Source organism: Schistocerca serialis, chromosome 1 (genome assembly GCF_023864345.2).
Source record: "Schistocerca serialis cubense isolate TAMUIC-IGC-003099 chromosome 1, iqSchSeri2.2, whole genome shotgun sequence".
Taxonomy (NCBI): domain Eukaryota; kingdom Metazoa; phylum Arthropoda; class Insecta; order Orthoptera; family Acrididae; genus Schistocerca; species Schistocerca serialis.
Window position 1 is genome coordinate 448,021,635 of NC_064638.1, and position 27,024 is coordinate 448,048,658.

General features: G+C 41.9%; 1 protein-coding gene across 1 annotated transcript; it reads right to left on the reverse strand.

The window, feature by feature from the left end:
- Positions 1-217: 217 nt before the first annotated feature.
- LOC126457667 (uncharacterized) lies at positions 218-25,694 on the reverse strand. Its single transcript, XM_050094167.1, has 2 exons — positions 25,552-25,694; positions 218-2,111 (listed from the first exon to the last, which is right to left on the reverse strand). The coding sequence occupies exons 1-2, from the start codon at positions 25,661-25,663 to the stop codon at positions 961-963; spliced, it is 1,263 nt and encodes a 420-aa protein (XP_049950124.1). The 5' UTR covers positions 25,664-25,694; the 3' UTR covers positions 218-960.
- Positions 25,695-27,024: the final 1,330 nt, after the last annotated feature.

Consider the following 27,024-nt stretch of genomic DNA (forward strand, 5'->3'; position numbering starts at 1 on the left):
AGCCTGCGGCTAACTCGCTAGACGAAATAAACGATCGAGAGTGGAGAGGCGAGTGCACGGTCGCGTAATTGCGACAACTTGACGGCATCACCCGCTGTTTCGCAAGCAGTGTTGTGATGTACGTTTCCTAGACCTTCAAGTTAAGTTTTGAAACAGCATGGCGGAAAATAAATGCATATTGTGAAAGGAAGGAAATACAATGACTTCAAGGTCTGTGTTTATTTTATGAAGTTTTATTGCAAAATATTAACATTTACTCAGTACACGCTATGTTGCATTTTCTTAAAGATGAAGATACATCTTGGAGTATTTGGCTGTTGTAAACCATCTTATGGCACTAAACAGAATTAAAACGCTCTATTGCTGCTTCAAGGACGGAATCAGGCATATGTTGCATATAAATGTTCTAACGTCTTTGTTAACTGAATTGTTTTACTGACTTCATTACATTCTTGTAGGAAATCATGCAAAGTAGAACTATGGTCTTACAAGGGATGGATGTGTGTATTTGTAAATACTTGTTAATTCAGTTTGACAAAGGAAAAACATAACAACCGTTCTTCGACGCATGAAGTCAACCCTTATGGAGTAATACGGTCTTGTTACCATAGATAAGAGAACTATGTAATATGAAACTCAAAAGGGATCTCACTACTCTTTCGAAGTAGTAACGGGAAATTATGCGTGACATCTCCAACGCATTGTATGGACAGTTTCCAGTCTGAGTATAGAACATTTTACTCATCACAACGTAATTTTTGGCTGCCACTGGTCCTTCATTATTGATTCGTCACGTGCAACGTCGGTAGGAGCTGCCTTAATTGCAATGCCCAGGAGAAACTGCTTCGTCGTAGCTTTCAAGCAAACAGGACAGCATTGGTTTGCTGGAAACTAACATACTGATCTTCCGACCCAAATGGAGGTTGAAAACAGTGATTTTGTTGCGAAGCCAAAGCTACTCTAAGTGAAAACAGGTGGTTTGTCAGATGCTGCAGAAGCACTTTTTCCTGAAGGTGCAGCGCCGAAGACTTCCTGAATGGCTAAGTCGACAGGATCTGGCGTCGCAGCTGCTGCGCTTCCGTTGTGGTCATAGTCGGGGGTGGATCTCTTTGCCTCAGAACCTTCTCCACCACTTCCTGCTCCTCCATTTCCGAACACTTCCTGGATACCAATGTCGACCGGACTAGGCGTACTGACTCCATGAGTGCCAGTACCAGCGGTGCTCTCACTATTGGCTTGGCTGGAACCACCGCTAGCAAACTGTCCTCCACTTCCAGCTCCAGGTCCAAAAACGTCGTGAATTCCTTCGTCGACAGGACTAGGAGAGTGGTCTCCAACAGTACCGCTGTTAGCGGCACTCTCACTATTGCTCTGGCTAGCACTATTACCACCAAACTGCCCTCCATTTCCTGGGCCAGGTCCAAAAACGTCGAGAATGCCTTCATCGATAGGACTAGGAGCATGTCCTCCAACATTACCGCTACTAGTAGCACTCTCACTATTGGCCTGGCTGGAGCTTCCTGGTGCTGGTCCAAAGACTTCCTGAATGCCAGTGTCCACAGGATTTGGTCCGTTGCCTTCGACTGTGCCACTATTTGCAGCACTTTCGCTGTTGGCCTGGCTTGAACTACCTGTACCAGACTGTCCACCACCTCCTGATGGTCGGATGATTTCCTGAATTCCTGCGTCGGTAGCAGGTGGCCTGCTGCCTCCGTGGGCACCGCTCCCTGCAACACTTCCACTCTCTGCCTGGCTGGACGAGGAGCTGCTGCCACCGTTACCAACTACAGCGTGGCCTCCTTCGTGGCCAAAACCTCCTCCAGCGTTGGAGTTGCTTCCCCCTTGACCATCGCTGATACCATGGCTGTCTCCACCAAATGGAACTTCACCCGCGCCTCCTTGCCCAACAGGAATGCCTTGTCCTCCAGCGTTGGCGTTGGATGTGGACCCTGTAAACCCGACCGATATGCCGAACGGCAGCGTGGCGCCAGCGCCAAAACTGTTGCTGGAGGAACTCGACCCCCCATTGCCGAGCACGTTCAGAGGCTTCAGAACCTTGTTCACGGTAGAGTTGAGTATTCCTGACAATAAGCCTCCTCCTTGGGACCGACCTGCAACAGAAACAAGAAAAATTGTACAAATATGAAGGCTTCCGCGGCCAGAGTCAGCTAACGCGAAATTCTTCTGGGTATGGTAACGCGTTATTGACCACTACGAGGTCTAGTTTAGCAAAACCATATATAAATGCTTGAAAGTAGTCAGGGCAGTTAATAAAATCTCAGTGACCTGCGGGAAAATTGAAATATTTCGCGAATGGCTGCTACTAGCTTGTAGACGAAGTATCAAAAAGTTAATTTCTTCGAGGCCCCTCTACGTTGCGTACGAAAAGTAAAATTGGTGTGATAGTTAACAGCTAAAAAGGTTTCCTTCGAATAAATTTCTAAATTCGGACATTTCGAGAATAGTAGATACTAGGAAACCAAATGAATTCTCAATAAGATCAAGCATTCTGAAGAAAACTTGAAAATAAAAAAAAAATATTTTCATACAATAGGCCAAATCTTTTGTGACATGATTTATCTAAAAGTAAGAAATAAAATAGATTAGGAAAAAAATTTGATGCGACTTTGGACGATGCTCGAAATTATCTACAACAAATGAGGCGTGTCCAATGTTTCTATAATCATTTTTATTTCTTTCTGTTAGACAAATACGCTCCTGGAAATTTAAATAAGAACACCGTGAATTCATTGTCCCAGGAAGGGGAAACTTTATTGACACATTCCTGGGGTCAGATACATCACATGATCACACTGACAGAACCACAGGCACATAGACACAGGCAACAGAGCATGCACAATGTCGGCACTAGTACAGTGTATATCCACCTTTCGCAGCAATGCAGGCTGCTATTCTCCCATGGAGACGATCGTAGAGATGCTGGATGTAGTCCTGTGGAACGGCTTGCCATGCCATTTCCACCTGGCGCCTCAGTTGGACCAGCGTTCGTGCTGGACGTGCAGACCGCGTGAGACGACGCTTCATCCAGTCCCAAACATGCTCAATGGGGGACAGATCCGGAGATCTTGCTGGCCAGGCTAGTTGACTTACACCTTCTAGAGCACGTTGGGTGGCACGGGATACATGCGGACGTGCATTGTCCTGTTGGAACAGCAAGTTCCCTTGCCGGTCTAGGAATGGTAGAACGATGGGTTCGATGACGGTTTGCATGTACCGTGCACTATTCAGTGTCCCCTCGACGATCACCAGTGGTGTACGGCCAGTGTAGGAGATCGCTCCCCACACCATGATGCCGGGTATTGGCCCTGTGTGCCTCGGTCGTATGCAGTCCTGATTGTGGCGCTCACCTGCACGGCGCCAAACACGCATACGACCATCATTGGCACCAAGGCAGAAGCGACTCTCATCGCTGAAGACGACACGTCTCCATTCGTCCCTCCATTCACGCCTGTCGCGACACCACTGGAGGCGGGCTGCACGATGTTGGGGCGTGAGCGGAAGACGGCCTAACGGTGTGCGGGACCGTAGCCCAGCTTCATGGAGACGGTTGCGAATGGTCCTCGCCGATACCCCAGGAGCAACAGTGTCCCTAATTTGCTAGGAAGTGACGGTGTGGTCCCCTACGGCACTGCGTAGGATCCTACGGTCTTGGCGTGCATCCGTGCGTCGCTGCGGTCCGGTCCCAGGTCGACGGGCACGTGCACCTTCCGCCGACCACTGGCGACAACATCGATGTACTGTGGAGACCTCACGCCCCACGTGTTGAGCAATTCGGCGGTACGTCCACCCGGCCTCCCGCATGCCCACTATACGCCCTCGCTCAAAGTCCGTCAACTGCACATACGGTTCACGTGCACGCTGTCGCGGCATGCTACCAGTGTTAAAGACTGCGAAGGAGCTCCGTATGCCACGGCAAGCTGGCTGACACTGACGGCGGCGGTGCACAAATGCTGCGCAGCTAGCGCCATTCGACGGCCAACACGGCGGTTCCTGATGTGTCCGCTGCGCCGTGCGTGTGATCATTGCTTGTACAGCCCTCTCGCAGTGTCCGGAGCAAGTATGGTGGGTCTGACACACCGGTGTCAATGTGTTCTTTTTTCCATTTCCAGGAGTGTAACTTCACTATACATTTTACCGATTTTTTGAAATTTGTTTTGTTTTGATTGTCTTTCTTTCGTTCATTTCTACGAGCCCAAAATTAGTAGTAAAGAACGAAACATAAACAGATAAAATAAGACCATGTAGCTATGGAACCTATTTCTAAAAACAGATATTCGTTCACGTACACAAAAAAATTTAAAATTGTTACCACAAAAATACTAGTTTAGTGTTTACAGAATGTTTCCAAGAGATTTGAGTATCCCACATGGAAGTAGCCACAGCTACTAACGGAGTTAAAAAAAAATCATAAATCTTGCAGTATACGAAACACCTTTTCTCATAATTAAACTCCTCAATAAATTCTTGACTTCGCTTTTATGATTCGCGTAGTTTGTCCGAGATGGCAACGTTTTCCGCCTTCGGTTGTAATTATTATTTGGTTTCCTCTATTGACTGCTCACCTTGTCGTTTTAGGCAATGTGAAGCCACTTTCAAGCGATAGTTGACGTGAATTGTGTACACGTCACCGGACTGTCGAGCAACCGGCTTATGGCACGCACAAGAAACACCGTTTGGAAGTGGCGTAACAACAAAAATTGTCAATACATATTCTAAAGGCTAATACCTAGGTGATGCAACCACTCTATTTCGTCAGTTGTTGTTCATTTATGTTCCATTTAATTGTCATATCCTGTCCTCTGTCTTCCTTTCTTTACCTTCATGAGTAATAATAATAGTAATAATAATAATGTCATATGGCTCACTGGCCCGATGCAAGTTTTTAAACTGGACGTCACTTTGGTGACTTGCGTGTCCCTAGCTTACCCCAGTTATTTAACTGGAGAAAGGGGACCTATAGTTCAATGTGGAATCCCAACCATGTGCCGTTTCTGACGACTCCTCACATCCTTAAGAATTGAAGTCTAGGTTAAAACACAAACTGAAAAATCCAATATCTGACCGGAATTCAACCCCACGACCTCTGCTTTCCAGTCAAGCGCTTTAATGCTGAAGTTGTTATATTTGATTACATATCCAATGAATTGTATTTTTCTGTTTTTGACTTCTTAATGATCTTCTCTCTTTGTTCAATTCCTTCAAGACTTCCAGGTTGGTTATTCTTTCCCTCCAGCTCGTTCTTGTCATTTTCCGCCATGTTCACATTTCAGCAACATCAAGTCGAATTCTTTGAAATTTATCAAGGATCCAACTTTCTCTTCTATAGAGTAGTATACACCATACAAACGATTTTGCAAAAGATTTTCTGGCATCTGTAGTTACATGTACATTGATTAAAATGTTTTTCTTCGTCATAAATGCATTTTTTTTAACAATACAGTCCTCCTCATCACTTCCATTAAGTATATATTGTCCTTTGTGAATGTACTAAAGCGAAACAAAACTGTTTTATCATACAGTGTAGGCTTTCACGGCGGATATTGTCTTCACTTAAAATTTCCGGGTTGATAGGCCGTGGTTGATGTGTAAAACTCTCCCCAGGCGTTTCGTCTCCGATTGACGGAGACATCCTCCGAGGTACAGCGGCGAACTGCAAAGGGAACTCGAGGAAGCGCTGATTATGTAGGTAGTGCAGAGGGCGCCACTGTCCATCACGTAGCGTCGGATAAGAGACTGTCTCTGGTAATCCCAACATTCTCGATTGAAATTAATCGATCGTCACGCTTCCGGTGCAACGCTGACATACAAATTTTATCCATTTCAACAGCTTCCTCTTTCCTGTTAAAATTATTACGCTGTTTATCAATCTCGATAGCCTCACTATACATGTGCACATAATAATGAGAGGTTTTAGATATGACGCTCGTCTAACTGAATTTTATTTCAAGATTACCTTCCTGGAAAACATGTTCTGCTACGGCCGATTCATCCGTGTGACCCAAGCGGCAATTCGTAGTATGTTCAACAAGACGGGTGTAAACACTTCTCTTTGTGGTACCGATATAAACCTGTCCACAACTACACGGAATTTTATATACCCCCGGTGTATCCAAAGGATGTCGTACATCTTTTGTCTATTTTAAATATTCTTTTATTTTCCTGATGGGTGAGAAAATGGTTCTCACCCCATATTTGCTTAACACTTTCCCAATGCGATCTGTGACCTTGCTAATGAACGGAAGAAAATCCCTGCCGGTGGGCGGCTCCTGTTCGTCATTGTTCCTGATTCTCTGCCTAGAGCGCAGTGCTCGATGTATCTCCTTTCTAGAATAGCCATTCTTCACGAAGGTCGACCGTAGGTGTTAAGTTTCGTCTTTTAAATTAACAGGTTCACAGTTTTTGTACGCCCTGTCTACCAAGGTTTTTGCTCGTATTACACCTCTTTTTCGTCAAGGGTGGTGGTTTTAATCTTTATGCAGATGACAATTAGTATGCATCGCCTATCTATACACTTTATGGCCAAACGTTCCGTCCCGACGTTTAATCACAGACACATCCAGAAAATTCAGTTGCCTATTACTCTCCGTCTCCATAGTAAACTGGATTTTTGGATTAATGCTGTTTAAATGTTTCAGGAAGGGATCCAAGTCCGCTGCTCCGTGTGTACATACTACGAAAGTGTCACGTACATAGCGATACCATCTGGCTACCTCTTGCTGGCAGTCTGCAACGCCCGTTGTGGTGAAGAGGATGTTTCGCTCGGCTCAGGCTCATTGTATTTACAATCGTATGGAATCTGCGATGTTACGGGAGAGGATTCATCAGACGCGGCCAGCACTGACGGAAACTAGCAGTAAGCTTTTTCATCTCCACTTGGTTATTAGTAATGCTTTCCGCCCTGATAACTGAATGTTCAGCGTGACGGACTGCCGTCCTAAGGGGCTTGGGTTCGATTCCCGGCTGGGTCGGGGATTTTCTCCGCTCAGGGTCTGGGTGTTTTGTTGTCTTCATCATCATATCATCCCCATCCGGCACGCAGGTCGCCCAATGTGGCGTCGAATATAATAAGACCTGCACCAAGGCAGCCGGACCTTCCCCGTAAGGAGCCTCCGGGCTAATGATGCCAAACGCTCATTTCAATTTCCATTAGTAATGACTGGAATAAGATTGAAGGTCTGACATTCAAAACTATGGAAGTTAATGTAGAAATATCAGTAAATAGACAGAAGTACTTCGATAACTTAAAGAAGAACATTTCGGGAGGTTCAGTTGAGGACAATTCTGGAACTCTTATTAACCTGCCTGATAAAGATTTGTCAGAAGCCGAAATGGTCAACAGTACGGAAAGTTTTGTAGTCTATTCTACATTGGTATCTGATCAAGATCCAGACGGTGCAGCAACTGAAATCTCACAAACAGCAGCAGCGTTCTGAATTTGCTCATCGATTTCTGTCATGGCTCGAAGTTGACAACACGTGCCCGGGCAATATTCTATGGAATGACGAAGCACGTTTTACACTGCAGGGTGCAGTGAGTATACAGAACTGCCGAATTTGGGGTACTATTACACAGCATGTTATGCGCGTATGTGAGAGTGTGGCTAAATGACTCTAAGCACTATGGGACTTAACTTCTAAGGTCAGCAGTCCCCTAGAACTTAGAACTACTTAAACCTAACTAAGGACAGCACACACATCCATGCCCGAGGCAGGATTCGAACCTGCGACCGTAGCGGTCGCGCGGCTCCAGACTGTAGCGCCTAGAACCGATCGGCCACTCTGGCCGGCGTGAGAGTTCTCGGAATGTTGCTCTCTGAAGAGGACACAGCGAGAGGCCTGTCAGCTGTACCGTGACGTCTGCACGTTATCGAGACTTTATGTACAACATGTGATCCTGCTTTGGAAGAGCGCAACCGTGTGGAAACCACTGTTTTCATGCAGGCTGGGGCACACCTCATGTCTCTCGCCAAGTTTAAAGTTCTGCTTAATGCATCATTCCATAAACGTGCTGCATGTGGAGGTTTTCCAGACGCAAGGCCTTTGAGATCACTTTATCTGAATCTTTGTGACTTTTGGTTCTAGAGATAGTTAACAGAATACGTTTATAAGGGACTGTTCGTCCTCTATCTGATCTCAATGCTAGTATACAGGAACACTTTGCTCAGATTCCACTGGAACTGTTGATTTTGGTGTTTTACGGATGCAGCATCTCGTCGGCGTCTCTAGTGTTCATGTTGAACAAATTGTGTAAAGGACTGTTTGTAATAAAATCAACAAGGTATCTTTCTCACCCCCCCTCCCTCCTCCCATGAACCATGGACCTTGCCGTTGGTGGGGAGGCTTGCGTGCCTCAGCGATACAGATAGTCGTACCGTAGGTACAACCACAACGGAGGGGTATCTGTTGAGAGGCCAGACAAACGTGTGGTTCCTGAAGAGGGGCAGCAGCCTTTTCAGTAGTTGCAAGGGCAACAGTCTGGATGATTGACTGATCTGGCCTTGTAACAATAACCAAAACGGCCTCGCTGTGCTGGTACTGCGAACGGCTGAAAGCAAGGGGAAACTACGGCCGTAATTTTTCCCGAGGGCATGCAGCTTTACTGTATGATTATATGACGATTGCGTCCTCTTGGGTAAAATATTCCGGTGGTAAAATAGTCCCCCATTCGGATCTCCGGGCGGGGACTACTCAAGAGGACGTTGTTATCAGGAGAAAGAAAACTGGCGTTCTACGGATCGGAGCGTGGAATGTCAGATCCCTTAATCGGGCAGGTAGGTTAGAAAATTTAAAAAGGGAAATGTATAGGTTAAAGTTAGATATAGTGGGAATTAGTGAAGTTCGGTGGCAGAAGGAACAAGACTTCTGGTCAGGTGACTACAGGGTTATAAACACAAAGTCAAGTAGGGGTAATGCAGGAGTAGGTTTAATAATGAATAGGAAAATAGGAATGCAGGTAAGCTACTACAAACAGCATAGTGAACGCATTATTGTGGCCAAGATAGATACGAAGCCCACACCTACTACAGTAGTACAAGTTTATATGACAACTAGCTCTGCAGATGACGAAGAAATTGAAGAAATGTATGATGAAATAAAAGAAATTATTCAGATAGCGAAGGGAGCCGAAAATTTAATAGTCGTGGGTGACTGGAATTCGAGTGTAGGAAAAGGGAGAGAAGGAAACGTAGTAGGTGAATATGGATTGGGGCTAAGAAATGAAAGAGGAAGCCGCCTGGTAGAATTTTGTACAGAGCACAACTTAATCATAGCTAACACGTGGTTTAAGAATCAGGATAGAAGGTTGTATACATGGAATAACCCTGGAGATACTAAAAGGTATCAGATAGATTATATAATGGTAAGACAGAGATTTAGGAACCAGGTTTTAAATTGTAAGACATTTCCAGGGGCAGATGTGGACTCTGACCACAATCTATTGGTTATGAACTGTAGATTAAAACTGAAGAAACTGCAAAAAGGTGGGAATTTAAGGAGATGGGACCTGGATAAATTGAAAGAACCAGAGGTTGTACAGAATTTCAGGGAGAGCATAATGGAACAATTGACAGGAATGGGGGAAAGAAATGCAGTAGAAGAAGAATGGGTAGCTTTGAGGGATGAAGTAGTGAAGGCAGACATTTCCAGGGGCAGATGTGGACTCTGACCACAATCTATTGGTTATGAACTGTAGATTAAAACTGAAGAAACTGCAAAAAGGTGGGAATTTAAGGAGATGGGACCTGGATAAATTGAAAGAACCAGAGGTTGTACAGAGTTTCAGGGAGAGCATAATGGAACAATTGACAGGAATGGGGGAAAGAAATACAGTAGAAGAAGAATGGGTAGCTTTGAGGGATGAAGTAGTGAAGGCAGCAGAGGACCAAGTACGTAAAAAGACGAGGGCTAGTAGAAATCCTTGGGTAACAGAAGAAATATTGAATTTAATTGATGAAAGGACAAAATATAAAAATGCAGTAAATGAAGCAGGCAAAAAGGAATACAAATGTCTCAAAAATGAGATCGACAGGAAGTGCAAAATGGCTAAGCAGGCATGGGTAGAGGACAAATGTAAGGATGTAGAGGCTTATCTCACTAGGGGTAAGATAGATACTGCCTACAGGAAAATTAAAGAGACCTTTAGAGATAAGAGAACCACTTGTATGAACATCAAGAGCTCAGATGGAAATCCAGTTATAAGCAAAGAAGGGAAAGCAGAAAGGGGGAAGGAGTATATAGAGGGTCTATACAAGGGCGTTGTACTTGAGGACAATATTATGGAAATGAAAGAGGCTGTAGGTGAAGATGAAATGGGAGATACGATACTGCGTGAAGAGTTTGACAGAGCACTGAAAGACCTGAGTCGAAACAAGGTCCCCGCAGTAGACAACATTCCTTTGGAACTACTGATGGCCTTGGGAGAGCCAGTCCTGACAAAACTCTACCATCTGGTGAGCAGGATGTATGAAACAGGCGAAATACCCTCAGACTTCAAGAAGAATATAATAATTCCAATCCCAAAGAAAGCAGGTGTTGACAGATGTGAAAATTACCGAACAATCAGTTTAATAAGTCACAGCTGGAAAATACTAACACGAGTTCTTTACAGACGAATGGAAAAACTAGTAGAAGCCGACCTCGGGGAAGATCAGTTTGGATTCCATAGAAATACTGGAACACGTGAGGCAATACTGACCTTACGATTTATCTTAGAAGAAAGATTAAGGAAAGGTAAACCTACGTTTCTAGCATTTGTAGACTTAGAGAAAGCTTTTGACAATGTTGACTGGAATACTCGCTTTCAAATTCTAAAGGTGGCAGGGGTAAAATACAGGGAGCGAAAGGCTATATACAATTTGTACAGAAACCAGATGGCAGTTATAAGAGTCGAGGGACATGAAAGGGAAGCAGTGGTTGGGAAGGGAGTAAGACAGGGTTGTAGCCTCTCCCCGATGTTATTCAATCTGTGTATTGAGCAAGCAGTAAAGGAAACAAAAGAAAAATTTGGAGTAGGTATTAAAATCCATGGGGAACAAATAAAAACTTTGAGGTTCGCCGATGACATTGCAATTCTGTCAGAGACAGCAAAGGACTTGGAAGAGCAGTTGAACGGAATGGATGGTGTCTTGAAGGGAGGATATAAGATGAACATCAACAAAAGCAAAACGAGGATAATGGAATGTAGTCGAATTAAGTCGGGTGATGTTGAGGGTATTAGATTAGGAAATGAGACACTTAAATTAGTAAAGGAGTTTTGCTATTTGGGGAGCAAAATAACTGATGATGGTCGAAGTAGAGAGGATATAAAATGTAGACTGGCAATGGCAAGGAAAGCGTTTCTGAAGAAGAGAAATTTGTTAACATCGAGTATAGATTTAAGTGACAGGAAGACATTTCTAAAAGTATTTGTATGGAGTGTAGCCATGTATGGAAGTGAAACATGGACAGTAAATAGTTTGGACAAGAAGAGAATAGAAGCTTTCGAAATGTGGTGCTACAGAAGAATGCTGAAGATTAGATGGGTAGATCACATAACTAATGAGGAAGTATTGAATAGGATTGGGGAGAAGAGATGTTTGTGGCACAACTTGACCAGAAGAAGGGATCGGTTGGTAGGACATGTTCTGAGGCATCAAGGGATCACCAATTTAGTATTGGAGGGCAGCGTGGAGGGTAAAAATCGTAGGGGGAGACCAAGAGATGAATACACTAAGCAGATTCAGAAGGATGTAGGTTGCAGTAGGTACTGGGAGATGAAGAAGCTTGCACAGGATAGAGTAGCATGGAGAGCTGCATCAAACCAGTCTCAGGACTGAAGACCACAACAACAACAACAACTTTCTCACTTGTTTCACCCTTTGTCTTCAACTCCAATTCCTAAGCCATTATATATAGAAATATTTTGTTCGTCTTTTTTGCTTTCACAGTACGAGATTTGCATCTGGTGGCCAAAATTTGAACTAATTCTTCCAGCATAAATCAGTTCCACATTAACACATTAGAATATCTACCTACTTTCGATGTCATACGATAACCTGAGCAACTGCACTTTAATTATAACTATGGTAATGGCCAGATTCATGCTGAAAATATCTGTCGCTTGGTGCATCGATTCGGACAGACATTCTAGACAATGGCAGATTTTCCCTCACCATGCTATTATTTCATTACATTTATTGTAATTTGATTTACAGTTATATCATCACTTACTTAGTGAAAATTCACACTCTAGAATAAATACCCCCAAGTTTCGTATTCATAGCGTACGAAGACGCACGCTACCGGCTCCACGCAAGTCTGGTATTTCAAATATATTATTTTACTTACCGTACATACTCTGCTACAATAATTTTCTTTAAGTAAAGTGAAGAAATGACCCAGCAAGAAATAAGGCATCGACTGGGCTGACCTGCTTAATCAATAACAAATCACAGAAATAAAACTCCTTTCGGTTATTTGATAAAAATTTCAGACTTTTACCACGAATTTATCCAAGGGCCAGTGTACTTGAAGCAGTCAATTAGTAGACAACAGTTTACATGTACACACACACACACACACACACACACACACACACACACACACATGCATACACCGAAGATACTTATTAAACATTTTTGTTACTTCTTAGCGTTAAGTGCTGCTAACTCTTTTATTGTATGTTAATTTGTAGCCTAACGCTTAATACTTTGTTTCGCACAAATTGAAAATACTAAGTATATTTTTGCCATGTTAGCATCGTAAGCGGCGTGTAGCCACAAAGCAGCTTGTGCAGGTATGAACAGTAAACAGACTCAGAGTTCCACTTGATATTTAAGCCATTGGCATTATTCTGTGGGTCATGCACTAGCACCATTCTGCTACGTGTGTCTGTCAACAATATTTCTGGATGAACGTTGAAGACTGATGTTGATTTCCGTGATAGTGTTCGTATGACGACTATTTAATAACGTAATACTTATCACTGTTGACTTTAAATAAATAGCAAATCTGACATTAAAGAATGTGGTGTTACCATTAACTTGTTAACTCTGAGGGACTGTTCATATATTTCAGACGCTACGTGGTTTTCGACGTCTTTCTAACTATGCAGGCAAGTTTCTGTGAAAATATTTTGGTTATTTGAAAACTAAAAATTTAGCTTTAATTGAAAACGGTGGGAAATTACTATTGATGTGATGGAGACGTCTTAATCGGTAGTGTAAGAACTTAAGTACACTTGTAGAATGTTTTCATAATAATTCATGATATTATTTTCTTGAAAGACTATAGACAACGGTGTGGTTCAGGTTATTTTCCTTGGTCGTGTTTCTTTTTCACGTAAATAAGTAGTCTGCTCAGTTTCGTATGCGTTATAGGTATAAATAAAGTCTATTACAATGTGCCGCTTAGATCTTTAGGAGACTAGATACAAGCTTATGGTAACCATCCCAAAAATTGCTGTCACTTGGGTGACAGTATACTACGTACTCTCTGCCTTATTCATGGTGGGACGCATGTGATACGGAAGACTGCTAAATAGCAGTACGCATGTGGGCTACATGCTAGTATGTAGTCAGTATGCATACTAGTTGTGTTGATCAAATGCTCTAAGTCTTAGAATCACATGGCCAGAGTTTATACAGTTGCAGCACTGGCAGGACTCACGTGGACTTTGCCGCAACACTCGAGCTACAGGACGTCGGCATTCTGAACCGGATGAAGGAATATTGAGAGTGAAGAAATGAAAAACTCGGAAATTACTTTAGGACACAGAGTACGGCCAGGTAAATTTTCGACGAAGACGTTTCGTAGAAAATCGTTGCATCTACTGCTCTACATTAGGTGTCAAAAAATGCAGAATCCGAGGGTCCGATGATGGCTAATGTAGTTGTAAGGGGAACTGAAAAATACCGAATGGAGTGTGGTGAGGTTATCAGAAGAATGGCGAAACAGCGATGATTTAATGCAATCGGGACATGAATTTTATTGCAGAGGAACAGTGTAAGGAAGAAATCCAGGTGTAGCTTTTATTATAACTAAGAAAATTAGAACCATTATTATAAATACTGGGAATCTCAAACAGAGAAGCGTGACTTGTTTTAAAAATAAAACTGTACTATGGAAATCATTCAAGACCATACACCAACTTCTTCACATTCTGATGATGGGGCAAAAGATCTCTTCGGAGACTGTAGAAACAGATAAATAACAGGTAATGTCACTTTAAAAATATATGAGAGAATTTTCATGTGAGAGTAGGTCAATAAATAAAGTTTCTTGGCGCAATAGCAAAGTTAAAAGAATCGAATCTAAACTGACAGAAGCGAACCTTTAGAAAACAACAACTCCCAGAGGAATAAGAAATGGATTTCTCAAGTACCAAATGCATCTATAAATGACGCTGTGTAGGTCCTAAGTCACTTTATAATCGTAAGTGATCATTACTTCATATGATGCAGAGTAAAAATAGACACAAATACTGAAAGAAACAGGAACATGACGCAACAAGTCAGAATAGTAGATTATGAGAATTTTTTTAAAAACAGGATGGTGTACCAATATAAATTACGCTAGAAGTTTAATATTTTACGCAATAAAGCTTCTAAACACACACAAAGGAGCAAACAGCGAAATAGTTTGCCATTATAAGGAAGATAATACAGGGTATTTCCGTAAGAGTGTGCAAAAATATAACAGGACGTAGAGAATGCTCCATTGAACAATTTGAGGTAGGGAACCTGGGGTCGAAGAAGGTGGCTTAAGGAGGTATTGAAGTAAACTTGTCAACAACTTTGTCTAGCATTACTGTTTTCCAGATTATTTCACCTAACATAAGTACAAGTTTATTCGTACTGTGCTGTTTATTTACGTGTACATTCTGTAAGGAAACAAGGAGGACGAGTCTAATTACTAGGAAGTCATGATGCAGATTTGTTTACTTTCCTTGTCCATAAGGTGTGTCTGTTGTATCGTATTTACAATCTCTCTTTGGCTGTTCGTAGGAGCATGTGGGTACAACATGACGGTGCACCGTCTCACTTCAGTGTGGATGTCCGCAACAATCTCAGTGTTGTATTTCCTGGTTGTTAGATTGGAAGGGGCCTGCGAGATCCCCTTGATTATTTCCTATGGGGATATCTAAAGTCACTTGTGTATGAGATCGCAGTGGGTATGGTGATGGAATTAGTTACCAGAACTGTAGTTGCCTGTGATGTGATTCCAAAAACATCAGGGTGCGTCAGAATCTTGCTCGTCACGCTTGCATTGAGGTTGATAGCCGTCAGTTTCAGCACATTTTGTAAGATAAAGTACAATGGTTCGTTCATTGCGTCAATGATGGTATTTGCAGTCAACTGCAACTAATGTAAATTAAAAAGTGCACAGTAATGTTACTTTATTCCTATTATCTGCTTAGCGGGCATCTCCGACCCAGGTTTCCTACCTCAAATTGTTTAGTGGATCATCCTTTATGTCCTGTTAAATTTTTGCACGCTCTTACGGAAACACCGTGTGTAAACGAAAATGTAAAACTGAATAAGTTAAGAGGAAATGGAAGGCGAAAATTAATATGAACATAACAATATATTTCTAACTAAATAACTATATTCCAAGAATTTATCGAAGAAATATCAGAAGATATGGTGAAAGTTTAGCAGGAGAAACTATTGAAAACAATGACATTACTTAGGAAACGAAACAGATATTTACGTTAGGTAGACATCACATTACATTAGTTAAGATGGCCTATGATAAAGAAAGTAATAACAAAAGAAAATTATACAAGCATTCGAAGATTGATATCGTATGAAAAAAGGAAAAAAATGATTCTAATCAGGAAATGACCAGACTTGCCTTACATGTGGCTATACACAAACGTCAACAGCAAATGGCAGGAACTAATAAAGTTTGAAAGCAGGTCTGAAAATTAACTATGATAGGACTAAAGTAATGTATAGGCAACACGTCTAAAGGGGAATAGTAAAATTAATAACAAAGTCACAGGTCTAGTAGATAAGATTTTTTTAAGGCAATTTGAATAGACGATTGGATGGAAAGGAAAAGACAGTAACACGAGTAAAATGGCAAGCAATATTTCTGATAAAATAAATAGCATTTTCAAAATAAGTATTACACTTGTCGGAGAAAGAAAGTTCAGTGTGTATTGCCATTTTAGATTTATAACAGTGCGACATTGTCTTTTAATGCGGAAAACATTCAGAAACTGACTGTTCTCCAGTAATCAATAAAGACAAGCTTGTTGGGAATTACTAGGAAGGACAGGAAATAGACCAATGGATCAAGGAACAGGGCAGCTGAAATGACGTAATTACGACTGAAATGAAAATAAAAAGAAAATGGCTTTACCTCTAGACAGCAGGATATATGTTCGATGGAACAAGGAAATTGTTTGATGGATTCCAAGAGATAAGAAAACACCAAGAACACTTTCTAACGAAAGGTCGCTAATTACGTTACACGTAATAACAGCGCTTGTTCGGATCACTGACGACCACAATACGTAGAAAAGTCAAGGAGAGGCCTTCATCCTATAGCGGATGGATGATGTGTTGCATTTTAGTGCAGTGTGTGCTATCAAATAGGGACGCCGAGACGGAGCGCTGGCTCACTTAATAAATGACTGAAGGAAAAAGTTGCCTTGCCAATGTCAGAGAAACCGTCCTGGCGTTCGTGCGAAGGAACTGAGGGAAAACCACGAAGCACTTAACACAATGGGTTTGCACTCATACTCTGCAATTCCCTATGAAATGTATGACAGAGTACTTCGCACTCTACCGCGGCTTCTTCCAATTCTATGCACGTATGGAGCGCGGGAAGAAGCCCCACCGTTCTTACTGCAGATAGGCCAATCGGGACCGACCGAACGTCGTGTCATCCTTAGCCAATGGCGCCATGTGGAGGGGCGTGGCGTCAGCACAACGCTCTCCCGTAAGGGAATGGATTGTTTGGGAGAAGAGACCAAACAGCGAGGTCATCGGTCTCATCGGATTAGGGAAGGACGGGGAAGGAAGTCGGCCGTGCCCTTTCAAAGGAACCATCCCGGCATTTGCCTGGAATGATTTTGGGAAATCACGGAAAACCTAAATCAAGACGCTCTCCCGGCCGTTGTCTGTTTTGCAGACCTTGGAGCCACTACTTCTCATTCAAATAGCTTCTCGATTGGCATCATGAGTCCCGTCCCAGTCCTTCCAACAAGGAAAAATCCCTGGTAGTACCGGGAATTGAACCTAGGTCCAACGCATGACAGTCAGCCACAATAACGATTCTTTTCGTCTTCTTTTTTCTTTCTAGCAGTTTCTTCGTCGGTTTTCTTCAGTATTTCTGTGCGGATATCTTTCATATTTTATCAGTTTTCATCGATGAGAACTTTACTCACTACCATCTGTACAACCCTTCTTTGTACACCTTCAATACCACATATTAATCATATTTGGTATGGGTCCCACTCATTTCAGTAATATTTTATGAAAGCTTTCACGAATGTGAATGAGCACTGTTCTTGTTTACTGACCGCTTTTTTCAGTTTCCTGCCGTTGTCGAGACGTCTGCCATCTACTAATCTCCACGTGATCATTCGATTTCATATTTTCATAAACTGCTACACCATGGTGTCTGTATGAGCTGACTCACTGATATTTAATCCGCAGGATTCTACGTTGATGTGTTTTATGAGCTGCACAATATTATATTTCTGAACGTTTCGAACATGTTGTCAGTCTTCGTAGCGCTTTGAAATCATATAAGGATTTCGTCGAATATTTGTGCTTCTTTTTTCTGATAACATCATTGCAGATAAGTGCTTCATCAGTAAAAAGTATTAGGTTACTATTCACATTGTCCACCAAGTCGCTAATTCTTTTTCGCAGGTTTGTACCCCATTTCTTGCGAACAGGAGTCCACTGCCTTAACTTCTGGCTCACTAGACGTGGATCGTATGGCTACGACTCTAATAAAAAAAAAGAAACTGATATACTCGTGGAATATGTGACAAATTGTTAGATACGGGTACAGAGCCATCCGAAACAGTCTCAGCGTCGGCAGTCATCTCGGTTAACTGAGGGTAGATAGAGTCATTAATATTAGTATGTATGAATCTCCTTTCAGGATTGTTTTCCTTCTGTGCGTGTTCTACTAATTATTTGATCATGCCACATGACATTTTACCTAATCTCTTCTTTATTTGTACAGAGCAAGGTGACGCAGAGCTTAAGGAATGCCTTACACAATGAGGTAGTGGGATTACAATCCATGTCCCGGCATCCACATTTCAGTTTTTGGTGGTTTCCCTAAATAGATTAAGTATAATGCCGGAATGGTCTCTTTTTCAAAGTACTCAGCCGATCTCCGTCTCTGTCTTCTTCATTCAAGACTTGTACTTCGTCTCTAACGATCTCGTTATCGGCAAGACAATAAATCCGCGTCTTCCATCCTTGCTTCGTAAGGTGTTTTCGTAAGGTTACCTTAATTTCTCAGATCATGGTAATTATTTTTTTCCTTACGTGATTAGGATGTAGTATCTCGTGCTTTTCAGTACGGGGCAAAAAAGAAAAAAAAAGTTTACGGATTCGAGGCACTCGTAAGATAAATGTATTGTTTGGAAGAATGTGTTACACACAAGTACGAACGTGTAACAAAGCAAAATAGAGAATCTTATTTCCATGGAAATATCATTAATAATTCCACTTTTTAGGAAAAGGTCATCTTGCCTATTGAAAAAAGTTTCTCGTATTAATTATACAATTCTTTTTATTTCTTATAGATATAATCCCACATCATGCATTTCATCGTGACAGATTCTGACCATAAATTGATTGACTTCAGAAAGCTTAAGGCCGCCTAACAAAGACCGTGAGGACGGTTCTGCAGTCTTCCATTTTGTTCGTACTTACAGAATTTGAACGTCAGTGTCCGGACATCAGTTTGCTAAGCCAATAAGAAATCTTCAAACGAACTGGGAAAAAAAATCACCTTTATAGATTAGAAAATTTTCGAACGTCTTTAATTACAAAAAATTTGCAGCGCGTTAAAAGATTCATTGGTAGCTGAATGCATTGTATTTTATTGTATTTCGCTTAAGTAAAATATTTAGTTAAAAAAATTGCGTACGTACTATCCTTGTGATGAAGACGTCACAAAGTCGATCCTCGACAGCAGTAAATGTTTAACTTTTATTTTAGAAAACCGATCTTAAGAAACACGATTCCTAATTAAAAATAGTGAATCATATTTTTAATAAGAATGAAATCCTCTAATTTTTAATTATTAATTGCTTGAAAATGCAAGTATTCGAGATCGATTAAAATTTGGTACAAAAAAGCGAAACATGAAATATCTGTATCAGATTTTAATTTATTTTATATGTTAATTCACATTTCCATTTGACAGTAAATCTAGAATATAAATGAAAATAAAAGAATTTGCTACTAGCGAGAAGCGAACCAATGACATCGCAGTCACTAAACCTGTAAGGTTGGCATTCAGAAACCGACAAATGTTTAAGTAAAATGTAATTTTTTCCTACTTAATAGCTCTCAAAAATTTTCTAACCTACAAAGGCGATTTCTTTGGACTTTTTTGTGAATTGCGCCGTACTGTTTTAGGAAATTGATGTAAGTATGAAGCAACTCGTAGAGGGCTAATCCGGAAGATGCCCTTGTAATACTTAGAGCTTCTGAAGATGACCAGTGTGTGACCGAAACCGAAACGATAAAAAGCGTATTTAGCGATCATGTTTAGTAGAAATAAAAGTAAATACATATTTCTTCGAGGTCGAATTTCTATCAAACTGTTGTTGGCAGCTCAAAAAGGTATATGTTAAAATCATTGTCACCTGAAGTATTAAATTATTGTAACTTTTAGTTCACTGGCAAGACTCTGAACTACAATGCAATTATGTTGCACTGGACTTGTATGTGTTACTTTTCATTTTCTAAGAGAGTTATTACGGTGAGCTGTTTGATGTACAGCCCACAATCCTTTCTGTGCTTCATTGGTGTATCACTCCTTCGTCCCAGTGGGGAATAGTACTCCCCTCCTCAGACAAAAGAGTCGTAAATATACAAAAGTGGTAATAACTTTTAAAAGAATGAAACATGCACAGATGGTTTAAGATACACGAAAGGAGTTTAAGATACATGAAAGGACACATTTCATTGATAATATTTAAAAATTGCACTCAAGAAGACATTGTACAGTATTTAAAAACAATGAGATGCGAGAAAGTAGAAACGAACGCTCCGCTATATAACACTTCACTACCACTTGATGAGAGAGACTTGTATTTAGGAGAAGTAAGAAGAACAGGGATGGATTGCTCCATTGGGGTAATTAATGTGCTTATGGCGCTACTAGGTTTGTGAAGGTTTGGTTCTTGGGATAGGTATAATGAGGGAAGATGTCTGGTAGGAAAACATAGGGTTTGGGAGAACATAGCTAGTATGGGAACCAGGCCAGGATCAAGAGGACGAAAGAAAAGGGAGGAATACGGAAAGGGGAAAACCCTGAAGTCGAAAAGGCATATGGAAGATTGGCCTGAATCTGACGGGAGGGATAAATGTCAGGGCAGATTTCGTTAAGATTGAGTTGAAATCAGCTAAAAGTGCGCTGAGAGGGAATAGAAAGAGTATAGAGTGGGTTGGACGTGTTGATATGGATGGCAGTACACCAGGATTTGTGATCATGGGGGAGGGGAGGAAATACGTTTTTGGTGTCTAGTTTGTGGGAAGTATAAGATATACTGAAGTGTTCAAAGGGGGCAAGGATGAGGAGAAATCCTGGTAAAGGATTCTTGTTGGGGATGGTAAGCGGATTCGGAAACCATGACGTTCAGATACGCATCATCTGGAGAGACTGATAGAATGTTGGTAGGATAGTCCATGTAGAGTTCGGCTTTTTTCAGCCAAATCCCAGCGATTTAGGAATGGGCTAAAGCAGTAACAAACCGGTAAAATTTATGAGTGATTTTAAGGTCCTGCATTTGCTTTGACTTGAAATAAATAAATGAATAAATTTATAGAGGTTGTAGATGTTTTTTATTTCTTTCTGGGAGCAAATAAATATATGAACGCCTAATGTGGATATGTATTTGTTAGTGTGTGTAACACAGTGAAGTCTTTGACTTGCTAGATATGTGCTGCAATCTACCTTCTCTCCCTGGATTATTTCTCTTACTTAAAATAGATTCACATTCAAGAAAAAAAGAATAACATGACACACTTGATCTCTAGCGAATGTTTACGATCGTTAACACTGCCGTATTCCCTTTTCTTCGGCTTATAGGCAACGCTTTGCCTTGGTGCCTATTTTGAAAAAAGCCAAGATAGTAATACTACGTTTGAGAGCTGTTCGTATGATCTTCTCCAAAGGATAGTTGAACTTCGTCCCTGGAACACCTCTGTTTGCTTGGAAGACACCAACAGTGTTTTAGTTTGAATCATACGCTATGTGATCAAAACTATCCGGACACCTGCCTGAAAATGACTTACAAGTTCGTGGCGCACTCCATCGGTAATGCTGGAATTCAGTATGGTGTTGGCCGACCCTTAGCCTTGATGACAGCTTCCACTCTTGCAGGCATACGTTCCGTCACCTGCTGGAAGGTTCCTTACATACTGGCAGCTCATTCTTCACGTAGTGCTGCACTAAAGAGAGGTATCAACGTCGGTAGTTGAGGCCAGGCACGAAGTATGCGTTCCAAAACATCCCAAAGGTATTCTATAGGATTCATGTCAGGACTCCGTGCAGGCAAGTCCAATACAAGGATGTAACCACTCCTTCCATTATGAACATGCCCTCGATCGTGTTGAAATTTCCAATCGCCATCCCCGAATTGCTCTTCAACAGTGGGAAGCAAGAAGGTGCTAAAAACATCAATGCAGGTCTGTGCTCTGATGGTGCCACGCAAACCAACAAACAATTTTCCATGAAAAATACGACCACACCATAACACCATCACCTCCGAATTTTAGTGTTGGGACTACACACGCTGGCAGATGACGTTCACCGGGCATTCGACATACCCACACCATGCTATCGGACCGCCACATTGTGTACCGTGATTCGTCACTCCACACAACGTTTTTCCACTGTTCAATCGTCCAATGTTTACGCTTTTGCACCAAGCGAAGCGTTGTTTGGCATTTAACGGCGCGATGTGTGGCTTATGAGCAGCTGCTCGACCAGGAAATCCAAGTTTTCGCACCTCCCGCCTAAGTCTCACAGTACTTGCAGTGGATCCTGATGCAATGTGGAATTCCTGTGTGATGGTCTGGATATATGTCTGCCTGCCTATTACACATTACGAGCCTCTTCAACAGTCGGCGGTCTCTGTCAGTCAACAGACGAGGTCGACCTATACGCTTTTGTGCTGTACGTGTTCCTTCGCGATTCCACTTCACTATCACATCGGAAACAGTGGTCCTAGGGATGACTAGGAGTGTGGAAATCTCGCGTACAGACGTATGACACAAGTAACACCCAATCACCTGAGCATGTTCGAAGTCAGTGAGTTCCGCTGAGTGCCCCATTCTGCTCTCTCATGATGTCTAATGACTACTGAGGACGCTGATACGGAGTACCTGGCAGTATGTGGCAGCACAATGCATCTAATATGAAAAATGTCTGTTTTTGGTGGTGTCCGTATACTTTTGATCACATAGTGTAATTCGAATAGTATGTACACACAGTTTTTGTTAGGTGAACGGGGTGTCGGAGGAAGGAAACGACACAATGCATCCAAAAGAAGCGAGCTTACAAAAGGAACACATTCTTCAAATCAATGTTCAGGTTAAGGATCACTCTCCTAAACATTAGTGGACAGTTAGTCCCTCTTTAAGAATGGGCGTAACGAAATAATACGGTAAGAATGATAAGTACGTATATTGCAGTGTTTGCAGGTATTTAGCTTCAGGTTGGGGGGGCTTTAAGTGGATGGTGGAAAAATCGGAAAATAAGAGAATCAGATCCTTTATGATGTGGTGTTACAGAAGGCTGCTGAAACTTAAGTGGCCTAGGAAGATAAACGAGAAGGTATTCCAAAAACTGGCGAATAAAGGACCGTATGTTGAAATGCGCGACTAAAAGAAGGGTCAGGTTGAAAGGCAGAGTGTGAAGCCACTAGGAAATGACATCCAGGGGGCAAAAACTTTAGCCCAAGACAGAGACTGAAATAATATAATAAATAATCAAGGTCTAGAGTCTAGATGCAACTTTGTGATGAAGAGAAATCGTGGCGGGCGGCGCCAAACCAGAAAGATAAAGAAAAAAATTACATCAATGTCGACGTGTTTTTCTATTTCAATGGGGGCGCAGATTTCTTCAGCATTCGATTCTCATGTGGCTAAATATTTCGCTGTCGTGATGTGGCTAAAACATTTTAGCGCAAATAGATTATTATTTCAAAGTTTTTAAGTATGGTATGTAGTCATACTGTGTATAGCACGCCTATGGTAACTATCAGTATTTCGGTATTTTCAAGCGTTAATGCAGTACATTATTTTTACTAGAGGTATTTTAAATACTATGTTATTTTCTGTTGACGCAGTATTACGTATTTTTAAAGTTATAATTTTTTCCAAGTTGTTCTTATAAGAGTTACTTTCTGGGACCTGTCATTATTACCCCATTTACAGAAGTTCTTACTTTTGCATAATTCTGAAATACATTTGAGGTGTAGTATTAGATATTATTGTGATATCACGAGGAACTAAAATGACAAGGTTTCAGTTAGTTCCGTTAACAATATCATAACCAAAACAGTTTTGAAGGACAAGCGCTTTCTCAATAGTACGACTAACTTTTTGAACAAACTATCTTTTCCTTTAAAGACTCCTTTTTCAGCTTCGCGTTATACATATGAACTTCCTGTCGTTTGTAGTTTGCACGTCTCAAAATTTTCATAACTTCAATAGAAAGAATGTGGGGTAATAGGAACAAATTTTTCTGTAGAAGACAGCGGTGCAGCTACAAGAGAAACATGTCAAGTGAATATACTGTAGTGATATGTTATGTGGTCTTCTAACAGAAGCAAAGAAATTGTCAGTCATCGTAATTTTGATTTTGGGTTTCCGAGAAACTGAAATATAAGCAGGAAATAGTACCCGATGAAGCAGTTTTGAGACTGAGGTGTATAGTTTCTTAGCGTGTAGAGCTAGTTCGCCTGGAAGTTCTTATAGACAGAAAGCAATGTAGTTCTACTTTTGTAAGATAGCGCTGGGTATACAGTGGTTCTATACTGTAACTAAAAAACAGAGCGTGATTTTCAGACTACCGAAGAGTAATATGCGCTGTGCTTATATGGGGTAGTATTTTTACTACACTTATTCCGGAAGCTGGTTTTAATTTTAGAACTAAAATAGAATGTTGTTGCCTATGAACGCAATATTTCAAGGAAATAACGTGGCCCCATCAAGTACCTAACACAGCTGGATTCCATATAAAAGTTCAAATGGTTCAAATGGGTCTGAGCACTATGGGACTCAACATCTGAGGTCATCAGTCCCCTAGAACTTAGAACTACTTAAACCTAACTAACCTAAGGACATCACACACATTCATGCCTGAGGCAGGATTCGAAACTGCGACCGTAGCGGTCGCGCGGTTCCGGACTGAAGCGCCTAGAACCGCTCGGCCACCGCGGCCGGCTCATATAAAAGTCACAGATTAATGGTGTAGTAAACTAGTTTTTCAAACTGAGGCCTTCTATGGATGGTACGTTTCGATGACATTAATGCGTGAACGGTAAATAATGTGAAACACTATCCAAACCGAAGAGTGTGAATTCAACTCCATGGTGCATTACAAGCCACGGCCCTGTCCTTTTGCAGGTAAGGTGGCCTTGGCATCAACTGACGTTTACACCTGGCCAGACCTGCGGAGATCTACATATTAACGAGGAAGGGGGCCTAAAATGCTGCACTTTTTTCTTACAAGGCATCATCAACAGATAAACGGCAGTAACAATCAGAAAAGAAGTCCTGATACCGTATGGGGTTAGAACTAAAATAGTCTCGCTGCCACTAACGCTACGTGTTCGAAACAGCTCTTAATGCAATAGTTCTTGTGTCGAATTTCTAACGGTTTCATAATTACTTGGCGGGTTACGACCTGTTTGCATAGTAAGAATACAGCAGAACCCTCTGCCGTTTCTGTCAATTATTATGCAGGGTTTAGGTGTTAGGGATTTACGTGTTTACACCAATCTGTATGTTACCATAGGTAATCTAACGTTAATGTAGACTCACAACTGACAAATGAAAGATAAATACATTCGTGTGTAATGTATAGCCCAGGATACATTCCAAGCCTAATATTCAGATCTATTTTATATCAAAGTAAGTAATATCATTCTGCAGGCGAAGATAATGCAAAAAATAAACAATTCTGTTGGATATAAGACAGTCTAGAGAATGCTGAATAATTGAAAGAAAATTTGTCGTCTTACACCAGCACAGAGCCAACAGAAACAATGGGAGGAGAACAGATTGCAAATGACAGTGTTTACGCACAGAAGGAAGCAGGCTAATGCGAAACTTACCTCCGAAGAGTCCGCCTCCTCCGCCCAGCAGGTGCAGAGAGGGTTGTGGGAAGCTGTGAGCCTCGCGGCCGGCCGCCAGCAGCAGAAGCAGACACGCGAATGTGCTGGCCATGCCGCAGCCGGTAAGCGTCTGCCAACTTCGCCTTCCCGAGCCGCGTATAAGAGATGGGCGTCGCGTCCGCCCGGTGACGTCATGGACCCACCGAACAGCCGCTCAGACCTGACCCTCGCGGTTAGCGGAATTCCTCCGGAGCAGGAAGCCACCTACTTGCCTGCGTGACACGCTTCCTGCGACGAGCATTTCACACATAAACACAGGTTCCGCGAATTGCCCGATCTGTGGACATTAAAGGCCGTTAGCACGCGGGTGACCTCAGTCGCACAACCGTTTCTTTGCTGACAGGAGAAGTGACTGTTGCAGTAGGCACCACAACGAACAACGATGTATTGGAAGTCTTGTGGAGCGGCGGGTTAATAACAGGAAATAAGAAATATTATTCGCCGTCTTCTACGAGCAACTGAAACAATTTTTTTCGTCAGCCAGAAAGCGATGGAGAACATACTAACCACAGTTTCCTGTCTTTAAGTCCACATTCTTTTATTCGTTGGCTGAAAGAAATGTTTGTATACTATGTTTATTCAGTAGGATCAGGAATTATAATTATAAATAAAAGTTTTGAATCCTAGATGATTCAATTATATTTAAGAAAATTTCACATGCACAACACAGTAATATTCCTGATAATAATAATAATAATAATAACAATAATGCCGGCCGTTGTGGCCGAGCGGTTCTAGGCGCTTCAGCCCGGAATTGCGCTGCTGCTACGGTCACAAGTTCGAATCGTGCCTCGGGCATGGATGTGTGTGCTGTTTTTAGGTTAGTCAGGTTTAAGTAGTTTAAGTCTATGGGACTGACGACCTCAGATATTAAGTCCCATAGTGCTCAGAGCCATTTGAACCAATAACAATAACAATACCAATATTAATAATGTCTCTCTCATAAAAACCACAATGAGCAGTTCAGAGGCGACCTCTGCGGTAAGTTCTCAACAACTGGTCTTTCGTCCTGAATTCTAATAATCTAAGTTAATCGCTCGCCAAAAGTGTGGAAAATAATGTCACCATTTGCCACGCGGTTTTGGTGTACGGGCGGCAAGCAAACAGTTACTTCCGCGAAATCCACGCGATCCAGAACAGTGTACAGTCCTCGCGAGTTCACTTCCTATTTGTACCGAAAACATGCGTTCAGTTGCAGTCTGTCTGTGACGTCACCCGAGGCAGCGCGTAAGCCGGCGTTTGACTGACGCGGACCCATCGATAGCTGGATGCGAAATAAAGTCCAGTCGTTGCCTCTCAGTCCGTATTTATATATGGGCGCAGCGGGCGAACGAAGGGAACGTCTGCTGCCATCCGCTCTATACCCTGGTAGTAGCCTCTAAGTGGCCGCTTTCTTGGTCACATCGTATTTTA